General features: G+C 50.3%; 1 protein-coding gene across 1 annotated transcript; it reads left to right on the forward strand.

Moving 5' to 3' along the window:
- The first annotated feature begins 202 nt into the window (after nucleotides 1–202).
- Nucleotides 203–8,005, forward strand: LOC120764558 (class I histocompatibility antigen, F10 alpha chain). Its single transcript, XM_040088539.2, has 8 exons — nucleotides 203–318; nucleotides 1,679–1,942; nucleotides 2,587–2,862; nucleotides 3,165–3,437; nucleotides 3,523–3,627; nucleotides 3,724–3,759; nucleotides 3,879–3,911; nucleotides 4,465–8,005. Exons 1-8 carry the CDS (start codon nucleotides 243–245, stop codon nucleotides 4,476–4,478), a joined length of 1,077 nt encoding a protein of 358 aa, XP_039944473.1. The 5' UTR covers nucleotides 203–242; the 3' UTR covers nucleotides 4,479–8,005.
- Nucleotides 8,006–10,981: the final 2,976 nt, after the last annotated feature.

The raw sequence follows: 10,981 nt of genomic DNA on the forward strand, positions 1-10,981 counted from the left end.
GAATTCTCTGGAATTCCCCCGTCCCCTCCCTCCCCCGCGCTCTCTCGATCTCTTTCGCTTCCGCGTCCCAAACCGTGAGACCGGGATCTACCCGGGTACCGGTGACGTCACTCAAAGATCGCATTATCATTGGCTAACACAAAATATTCTGGCCAATGGCGGGGCGGGAGATTGCTCTGGGGGCGGGGCCAGAGCTGTGAGCGGGTCCGGGGCTCGGAGCGCGGCGGCAGCGGAGCCGCGCGATGGCTGCAGCGCTGGGGCTGGGGCTGCTCCTGGGGGTTCTGGGGCTCCTGGGGGAGCCGGCGGGCGCGAACAAAGGTGAGTGGGACCCCGCTGAAACGGGACCCCCCTGAACGTCCATTCCCGGGCACAGGGCGCCCCTCATAGCCCCCATTGTGGGTCCTGTGACCCCCCCTCCATCCCCTTCCCCAGCACCGGTTACCCCCTGTACCCCCTTATCTGGTATCGGGATCCTCCTGAACCCCCATTTTGGGTCCTGTGACTCCCCCTCCATCCCCTTCCCCACCATCGGGACCCTCCTTTACCCCCTTATCTCGCAGTGGGCCCCCCCTGCACCCCCTTTTCGGGCATCCCGCTTTTCCCACACCCCAGACCCGCCCTTATCCCTTGACCTTTGGACCCCTCAGATCTCCCCACTTTCCGTGTCCCCCCCTTTTCCACTTTCGCCACTTCCCTAAACGGGGTCCCAGAGGGTCCCAGGGGTTTCAGGGGGGTCGCAGTGAAGATCCAGTGGGATCCACATGAACTCCCTGGCATTCCCCCTTTCCCCGACCGAGTTCCCTTGGTCACTTTCTCTTTCCCACTGCCCAGGCTGCGCCTCCGGGATCCACCCGCCTCTCCCAGCCCCAGACCCCCCCTTTCCCGTGACCCAGGGACCCCCTGGACCCCCATTCCTGCCTTTCCCACCTCCCAGACCCCACTGCCCTCAACACCAGGAACACCCGGACCCCCTTTTCGTGGGCACAGGGACCCCCTGGATCCCCCATCCCGCCTCTCCCAGTCCCTTCCTTGGACCTTGGACCCTTCCCTGCTCTCCCAGTTCCCCTTCCTGACTCTTTGACGCCCCCAGAGTCCCCAGTCTCTGCATCCCCCCAGGTTTTCACCCTGTGTATGGGGTGCCCTGGGGATCTGGGAGGGTCCCTGGGGGGATTCTGGGCCCTGGGGCCCCCTGAATTTCCTTCACCAGACACTGGGACCCCCCTGAGCCCCCTTAGCCTGCATCAATCCCCTCTGCACCCCTTTATCCTCCACCAATTCCCTTCTGCACCCCCTTTCCCATCCATCCCGCTTTCACCAATCCCGTTCCCTTGACCCTGAGACCCCCTGGAACCCTGTCCCTGCTTTCCTCAGCCTCCAGCCCCCCCTTTCCTCTGCATCAAGGACCCCTGAGTCTCCTATTCCCAGATCTCCCCACCTTGTGACCCCTCTTTCCTGGGCACTGGGGACCCCCAGACTCCCTTTCCTGGGACCGGGGATCCCCTGGAAGCCCCATCCCAGTTCTCCCAGTCCCTGCAAACCCCCTTATTCCATAACCCTGGAACCCCCTGCCCACTCTTTCCTTCACCTTGGGATCCCCAAACCCCTTCCCAGTTCCCCCAGTTTCCCCTTTCACTGATCCATGACCCCCTCAAGCCCCCCAAATTCCTGTGTGCTGCAGTTCTCCACTCTCTGCGTTACCTGTATGTGGCGGTGTCAGAGCCCGGCCCAGGGATCCCCCAGTTCATGGCCATGGGGTCCGTGGATGGGATCCCCTTCGCACGCTACGACAGCGACCGGGGTCGGGCGGAGCCACTTGCACAGGGGATAAAGCATGGAGCTGAGCCAGGATTTTGGGATAGCGTGACCCAGGTTGTTGTGCAGAGGCAGCACAATGCTCCTGTGAACCTGGAGACACTGCGGGTCCGGTACAACCAGAGCAGGGGTGAGTGGGGGGATCCGTGGGGCTGGGATGGGATACGTGGGGCTGGGATGAGAACTGTCAGGATGAGATGAGATCTGTGGGGCTGGGATGGGATCTGTGGGGCTGGGATAGGGATCCGTGGGGCTGGGATAGGGATCCATGGGGCTGGCATGTGATCCGTGGGGCTGGGCTGGGATCTGTGGGGCTGGGATGGGAACTATGGGGCTGAAACGGGTACTGTGGTGCTGGGATGGGAACTGTGGCGCTGGGATGGGATCTGTGGGGCTGATACGGGTTTTGTGGGGCTGACACGGGATCCCTGGGACTGGGATCTGTGGGGCAGGGATGGGATCTATGGGGCTGGGATCTATAGGTCTTGGATATGGATCTATGGGGCTCCAAGGGGCTGAGATGGGGATCCATTAGGATGATTTGGGTTATCTTGTGTTCCATGGGGTTGGCATGTGGATCCATGGGGCTGGGCTGGGATCTGTGGGGCCAGGTTGTGATCCATGGGGTTGGGACGTGGATCCACACGGTCCAAGGGGCTGGGATGTGGCTCTGTGGGTCTCCATAGGAGACTCTGGGGCTCCATAGGGCTGGACTGGGGCTGTGTGGGGCTGGGACACAATTCCATGGGTCTCTGTGGGTACAATTCCCCTCAGGTCTCCACACAGTGTTGACAGTTTACAGCTGTGACCTCCTGTCTGACGGGAGCGTCCGTGGATCCTTCCGGCGTGGCTATGACGGGCGGGATTTCATCTCCTTTGACCTGGGATCCCGGAGATTTGTGGCGGCCGATGCCGTTGCTGAGATCACCAGGAGGCACTGGGAAGATGAAGAGAACCAGGCTGAGGTTTGGACAAATTACCTGAAGCACGAGTGCCCGGAATGGCTCCGGAAATGCGTCCGATACGGGCAGAAGGAGCTGGAGCACAAAGGTGAGTGGGAATTTGGGATTTAGGAAATGGAGGATTGGAGAACACAGTGATTCCTGAGGGAATTCCGTGGGCAGATGTCACCCCCATCGCATTCCAGTGGGAATTCCATGGGCAGATCTCACCCACATCCCATTCCTGTGGAAATTCCATGGGCAGATCTCACCCCCATCGCATTCCAGTGGGAATTCCGTGGGCAGATCTCACCCACATCCCATTCCTGTGGAAATTCCATGGGCAGATCTCACCCACATCCTATTCCTGTGGGAATTCCATGGACGCATCTCACCGTTATCCCATTCCAGAGCCCCCTGATGTCCATGTGTCAGGGAAAGAGGAACACGGGATGCTGATCTTGTCCTGCCACGCCTACGGATTCTACCCCAACACCATCACAGTCAACTGGATGAAGGGAGATGAAATCTGGGATCAGGAGACGGAGTGGAGTGGGATCCTTCCCAACAGTGACGGTACCTTCCACACCTGGGCCAGGATTGAGGCGCTGCCGGAGGAGCAGGAGCAGTACCGGTGCAGGGTGGAACATCCTGGAATGCTGGAGCCCGGGATCTTCACTTGGGGTGAGACTGGGAATGTGTGGACTGGGAATTTGGAATTCCCAAATGGGGATTCCCCTTTCTCTCCTCACTATCCCGCATTTCCCAGAGCCGACATCTGGCGGGAATCTCACCGTGGTGGTCGCTGTGTGTGTCATCGCTGCCATCCTTGTCATTGCCCTCACTGGATTCATTGTCTGGAGGCTCCAATCCGGTAACACACAGGATGGGGTCAGGAAAGGGGCATGGATCCACCCGGCACCGTTCCAGGAATCCTGTGCCACTGACATTGATTCCACTTTTTCCACAGGGAGGAGGGACAGGGATGGATACAACATGGCAGCCGGTGAGTTCCAATGGTGGATCCAGTTCTGGATCCCCTCTGTGCAGATCCCAGGATGGATCCTGGGGTTAATCCTGGTCTGTGATCCATGCTGGAATCTCATGGATTTTCTCTTTCTCCAGGAAGAGATGTGGGAACCAATGGCTCAACCACACGTAAGGAGTGGGATCAGGGGGCGATTCCAGAGGGAGATCAGGGCAGGATGGACGGACAGGGATCAGGGAGAGACTCTGGATCAGAGCAGAGGTCCAGAGTGGGATCAGATGGAATTGTAGAGTGGAACTGGGGCTGGATTCTGGAGCGGGACCAGGTGGGGGGATGGATGGAGTAGGATTGGTGTGGAATGGACAGAGTGGGATCAGGGCTGAATTCCAGAGAGGGAATAGGAAGGATGGGATGGAGGACTGGGGCAAGAGTGGTGGGGATTCTGGATCAAGGCAGGATTCCAGTGTGGGATCAGTTGGGATGGATGGAGTGGGACTAGGGCATGATGGATGGAGCAGGGTCAGGTTGGGATTCCAGAGAGGGATTGGGGCAGGATGGGTGGGGCAGGATTAGGTGGGATGGATGGAGAAGAACTGAGGCAGGATTGGGGCAGGATCAGTTGGGACTCTGGAGCAGCTCCCACTCTCCATGGGCTCCAGCCAGGTCCATCCTGTGGGGTGGGGACAGGGACAGGGTGACACCATGACCCTCTCATCCTGGCAGGAATCACCGCCTGAGCAATCCATGGAGCTGGATCCAGCCCCTTTCCTCTTCCCAGGAAAGCTGAGAGTTCCTGGCAGAGCTCATCCCACTGCTCCCACCTGCAGCCATTGCTACTGAATCCATTTCCTGTTTTCCAATGTTTTAAAGCCAAGAACCACAAAGATTCCCAATGCTTTCCTTCTGGTATGAAACTGATGCCTTAAGAAGGCTGACCTGAGACAGAGACTGGACAGAGCTAGAAAATTAGTTATTTATTGAAAGGCCTCCAGGATCCACCTTGGGCAAGGCAGGAGCCTGACCAGGGCTCACCCAGGGCGGCCACCAAAGAAAGATGGCATTGGGGTCACAAGATGTTACATTTTTATAAATTTTGGTCTATTTGCATATTGGGGTTTAATTGTCCGATTACAGCTTCAGGTTGTGAGGTCCCATCCTTCTTGTTCCTCCCTTCAGTCCACCGTGGTTTGTGCTTTTGGACTGAAAGTTGTCCTTGGTCTCCAGCAGGAAAAGGATTTGTTTTGCCTCCCTACTCTGTGAAGAGAGCTTACTGGCACTTAATATGAGGCTCAGAGCTACATCCCTAGGCAGCAGAGAATCTGAAAATATGAAAGCTAATGCTTAAGGCATCACTTCCCCCCTTTAGAGGCTTGACAAGGCCTTTTCCTTGTCAAGTGTCTATTCCAAATATTTACTAACAACAGGTATTCAATGACAGATACGTGTCTAACAGTAGTAAACAACTAACAAGAATAAAAATCTAACCATAGGTAAACATCTATTAATAGTAAGCATCTGACACTAGTAAATATCTAATAATAGATAAATATGTAGTAACAATAAAATAATGGACAACAGTAGAAACATTTAGCAATAGTAATGTCTTGTATAGTTAGGTATCAGGCAAAGAAGAATAATGATTATTTGGCACAGTTCTACAAGTACAGAGGGGAAATGATTTAAAGCATTTAAAGCATTGGTTTTTGTCCTAGGGTAACTTTATGATGCTTGTATCCCCAATCGTCTGTTCTGTTTGTGCTGTATATTGAGTCCTGTGCCTTTAAGACTGGTTCTAAGAGCAAGGAGAAGTGTGGAGTTTGTTTTGAGAAAACTGCCTGACTCCTACACATTCTGCTGCGGACGGGGTGTTCGGCGGAGGCTTGGAGAGACTGCAGGACAGAGATCTTTTTTTTTGCTTTTAGTTAGTTTCAGCTAGCTAGGGCAGAGAAGTTCCCTAGACTGTTTTTTTCCTTTTTCTTGGAACTGTTTAAACCTGCTCTGGACTGAAAACCGAGGGGAGCACTGGGGGCTTCACCTGCGGCCCACTGGGGCCTGGACCTCGGCATTTTCCAGCAGTGCCGGAGGGACTGGGACTGAGGAGAGACTGAGAGAGAGAGCCAAGCTACACCCACGGCAAGGACTTTCTCAATTTGCCATCTCACTTCAGAAGGAGAGGTTTTATTGTTTCATATTATTCATTCTTTATACTTGTATGCACTTCATTTGTTTAGTAAAATAGTTTTTTCCACTTTTCTCCAAAGAGGTTTTTTACCGGACCGGTTGGAGGGAGGGGCCACTTGGGCTTGCTTCCTTAGGGGGATCCTCTACAGGGGATCTACAGGGGTTTTCTCCCAAATTTGTCCCAAACCAGGACATACTTCTAACTGGTGCCCAACGTGGGGCTCGAGAGAGTAGAAAAAACTTGTATTGATTATTATTAACTGCATTTTTTTGGTTATCCTTTGGGTGGGGATTAAACAGTCAGTGGCCATGTTGCTTCTTGAATTCCTAATGTCTCTTAGAATGGAGTCTTTTCTGCATTTCTGTTCCCTAGGCTTTTTTGAAGTCTTAATACCTTTCTGGTCCCTAGGTTTGTTCTCTTACCCAGAAATAGCTCCAATATTATCCCTAACATACAGCTTTTACACTAGGGATGCACAAATTAGAATAGTTATTTTGCTGGGTTCAGTGATTATAGTTTATAAGAAGCTTATAAAGATACTGGAGTTTGTTCTGGGTATGTTCAGTTTATGGTTTTTTCATCCTACCCTGCGTCCTAGTTCCAGCAGCATGTTTTGGGGATTTATCAACAATTGCACCCAGTTTGTTAGAGGAGGAGTAGGGGATGAGGCCCTTCAGCCTCTTCTTTCCTTCTTCTCTTTTGATTCAGTTACATCACTTTTGGAGAATGTTCAGGGTCTCCTGAACATTAAAGACACCACCTTCCTAGTATTTCATCTGGTGACTTTCCTCTATATAGTTTATAGCTTTTCTAGAATGAGTCACACACTGCTAAACACTGTAGGGCAGCAGGTAGAGGCAAGGGAGCAGGGAGATAAATCAGTCACTCAGGCTGCAGCCAATCCCACAGCAATGTGTCCACCAAAACAACAAGCAACTAAATCAAGCTGCAAAAATAAAAATGTCAAAAATAGACTTAGATTAGCAACACAAAAAAGAGTTGTTTCTAGCTCAATAAGCCCATAATGCCTCAAGCCATCAAAGCAAAAATGCCACCTACAAGTAAGCACAAGACCGAAAAGTAAATCTAACCATAAACAGTATTTCTCAAGTTATCCATAACTGTAAAACATGTGCTGCCATCAAGCAAGCCAAGCAAGTGAAGCTGCTATAGTATAGCGGGCGATAGTCCAAGTATAAGTACAGAGAAGCCTAGCAAATTAACTACATCACCCTTCCCCAAACCCGCCAAAGCAAGCGCTACGTGCTCACAGTAGTAAAAGCCACCACAAGATAGCTAGAGACCTACCCTGTGCCTCACACTACAGCCTGTAACACCATTCTAAGCCTTGAAGAACAAGTTCTTTAAAGGCATAATACCCCTAAGAGAATTAAGTCAGACAATGGAACTCATTTCAAGAACAGCCTCATCAACAACTAAACAAAAAAACATAGCATTAAGTAAGTGTACCATATCCCCTATCATGCATGTATGTGTGTGTAGAGCTAGAGTATATATATTAGTTTTAGTAAATTAACGATATGTGGATAAGGGGTGGAATGTCCTAGGGTAACTTTATGATGCTTGTATCCCCAATCGTCTGTTCTGTTTGTGCTGTATATTGAGTCCTGTGCCTTTAAGACTGGTTCTAAGAGCAAGGAGAAGTGTGGAGTTTGTTTTGAGAAAACTGCCTGACTCCTACACATTCTGCTGCGGACGGGGTGTTCGGCGGAGGCTTGGAGAGACTGCAGGACAGAGATCTTTTTTTTGCTTTTAGTTAGTTTCAGCTAGCTAGGGCAGAGAAGTTCCCTAGACTGTTTTTTTCCTTTTTCTTGGAACTGTTTAAACCTGCTCTGGACTGAAAACCCAGGGGAGCACTGGGGGCTGCACCTGCGGCCCACCGGGGCCTGGACCTCGGCATTTTCCAGCAGCGCCGGAGGGACTGGGACTGAGGAGGGACTGAGAGAGAGAGCTGAGCTACACCCACAGCAAGGACTTTCTCAATTTGCCATCTCACTTCAGAAGGAGAGGTTTTATTGTTTCATATTATTCATTCTTTATACTTGTATGCACTTCATTTGTTTAGTAAAATAGTTTTTTCCACTTTTCTCCAAAGAGGTTTTTTTTTACCGGACCGGTTGGAGGGAGGGGCCACTTGGGCTTGCTTCCATAGGGGGATCCTCTACAAGGGTTTTCTCCCAAATTTGTCCCAAACCAGGACAGTTTTGAAAGACAGTTGTCTGCCAAGGAAAGCTAGAGCCTCCCTTGGAATGGAGAATGTAAACCCCTTTCTTTCCAAATTATTATAATTTTGCAATTAGGGGCTTTCAGGCAAAGATATATGAATAGGAGTAACAGTTCTTTACTAGGAATAAGTCATGGGTTAGTACAGTTTAGTTTTTTAGTCATAGAGGAATGTAGAATGATTCTCTGGGTCAGGACCTGGGAATTGCTTTAGAAAAGACAGGGACCTATCAGGGGGTTAGTTGGAATATTGGCATCTGTTTTGACCACTGAAAATTGTCGGCTATGACTTTGGGAAGTACCATATAAAACCCCTTGATTTCTTGCAGGTTGGTTTTTTCCTTTTTTCTTTTAGCCAGAGAGAGACAGGTAACATTGAGTTGGGCCTGCTGCTCCCCCCTTTTTGGGGGGAGCTGGCCTGAGGCCTGGCTGGATTCCATCAGCTCCCAGGTGTAGGGGGAAGGAGAAGTCGCTGCTTTACAACAACTACTTTCTCCAAACTTCCCTGGAGCAGGGAGAGATCTCTGCCGGGCCCCTGATAAGAGCTATGGGCACCATTTAGGCTGAGGCCACTCCGATTAACACCAAGGGGTGAGCTGAGAAGGCATTTATGATCCTGCCTGGGGGTTTTTGTGATTCTGGGCTGCCCGGGTGCTCTGATCTCTGATGTTTCTGTGAGTTCTTCCTCCCTCACCAGCGCAGCCTTGAACATCTAACACCACAAGCTACAGAGGGAGAAACAAAAACTCTGAGCAGATTTAACCCTTTCCTGGAAACATGAAGCTTCCAGAGCTTGGGCCTTCTCTGAGAGAGAAAAGAAAAGGACAGAGTGAACATAAAGAAGAAACAGCATGAAGTCAGTAGACTGAGAGTGAAAAGACCATTGGGACAGAGGGTTAAAGAGTTGGTTGTTCCATTCTTATTTGAGCCACAGAAATGAACTCTGTATTTAGATTATTCCTTTAAATCATAGGAAAGAGATGCATTTGGGGAGATGATTGTTTAGATTTGTGTGTGGATGTCCTAGGGTAACTTTATGATGCTTGTATCCCCAGTCGTCTGCTCTGTTTGTGCTATATATTGAGTTCTGTGCCTTTAAGACTGGTTCTAAAAGCAAGGAGAAGTGTGGACTTTGTTTTGAGAAAACTGCTTGACTCCTACACATTCTTCCCCAGACGGGGTGTTCAGCGGAGGCTTGGAGAGACTGCAGGACAGAGGGGTTTTTGGTTTTTTTTTTTGCTTTTAGTTAGTTTCGGCTAGCTAGGGCAGAGAAGTTCCCTGGACTGTTTTTTTTCTTTTTCTTGGAACTGTTTAAACCTGCTCTGGACTGAAAACCCAGGGGAGCACTGGGGGCTTGCACCTGCAGCCCACCGAGGCCTGGACCTCAGCATTTTCCAGCAGCGCCGGAGGGACTGGGACTGAGGAGAGACTGAGAGAGAGCTGAGCTACATCCATGGCAAGATCTTTCTCAATTTGCTATCTCACTCCAGAACAAGAGGTTTTATTGTTTCATATTATTCATTCTTTATACTTGTATGCACTTCATTTGTTTAGTAAAATAGTTTTTTCCACTTTTCTCCAAAGAGGTTTTTTACTGAACCGGTTGGAGGGAGGGACCACTTGGGTTTGCTTCCCAGAGGGATCCTATTCAGGGGTTTTCTCCCAAACTTGTCCCTAAACCAAGACAGTGGATTTGAGCAAAAGTGTTTGTGATGGACTAAGTAATATTAATCTTATAAGATGCTTGAACAGAGATAGAGATGAGAAGCCCTCTGTGCCAGTGAAGAAGTGAGAAAGTATCTCTGTACCTTGAGATGAAGAATCCTTTGCTTTGGAGTTATTCATCTTTAAAAGGTGACACCCCAGTATGCAAAAGTCTAAGACCCATGACCCATAAGCAGCTTGGGGACCTGCTAATGGGAGGAGTCACAAAGGCAGGTTTCTCCGGGTGGCTGTTTTTGTGACAGTTTAAAACCCACAAGAGAACTGTTCTAAGTTGTCAGTGGGATCCATGACTCTACGAGAGACTCTTCTTCTGAAGAATTGATAAAAGACTATTGTCAGATAGTGAAACTGACTGAAAATTACAAGTTTTGTCTCTTTATGTTGTTTTGTAGGAAAGTGAACAGTTTATAAAGGGAGGGAAGAGTGTTTTTGAAGTTTCATTTGGTTTTAGGTTTTTTTCCAACTTACTTTATTCTGTGGGTGATTAGGGACAGGCGATCGGAAGATATCGCATTGTACGGGTAGACAGAACCCCTCCCTCAACAATTAGTTGTTTAGCACCCCTTAATTAGCCAAGCAACACCTAGTTTATGACGTAAGCAGACAGAAGTGACGTGGTAAACAGAAGTGTTATAGCCCCATGCAACCTGTTAATAAACGCCATTTGCCGTCCAACACATTGGTGTCAGTGAGCTGATGGCCCGAGTGGCCAGGGGTTGGTCACCGTGCCGTTTCCAAACCAGGTCGCTACACCTCAATGAAGGCAGCAAGTGGTGCTGAAAACCCGGGACATCGTCTGGGAAAACGGGAATCACCTGGACGGGTGAACGGCGGCCGAGCAGCGGGACCAGCTCGGCGGGGGGGATGCCCCTGGACCAGCAAGGAGGATGGAAGCTCTTGTGAAGGCCGTATCTCAGATTCATAAGCAATGGGGTATTGATTGTAAACCAGAAGATTTTACCCTCACTGTGATGAGGCTTTTGCAAATTGGAGTTATAGAAAGACCGTTGGACATTCTCCACCCAGAAATATGGGATAAATGTACGAAAGCTCTGGCCAAGGAAACAATGTCCTCTGGCTGAGGGAAGA

The sequence above is a fragment of the Hirundo rustica genome, chromosome 31 (genome assembly GCF_015227805.2).
Source record: "Hirundo rustica isolate bHirRus1 chromosome 31, bHirRus1.pri.v3, whole genome shotgun sequence".
Classification (NCBI taxonomy): domain Eukaryota; kingdom Metazoa; phylum Chordata; class Aves; order Passeriformes; family Hirundinidae; genus Hirundo; species Hirundo rustica.

What these genes read in the sequence shown, in the direction of transcription:
- LOC120764558 (XM_040088539.2), top strand. Translation starts at nt 243, where the DNA reads ATGGCTGCAGCGCTGGGGCTGGGGCTGCTCCTGGGGGTTCTGGGGCTC. An exon ending in GCCGGCGGGCGCGAACAAAG is followed by an intron (nt 319 to 1,678) that starts GTGAGTGGGACC and finishes TGTGTGCTGCAG; the next exon opens with TTCTCCACTCTCTGCGTTAC. An exon ending in TGGATACAACATGGCAGCCG is followed by an intron (nt 3,760 to 3,878) that starts GTGAGTTCCAAT and finishes CTCTTTCTCCAG; the next exon opens with GAAGAGATGTGGGAACCAAT.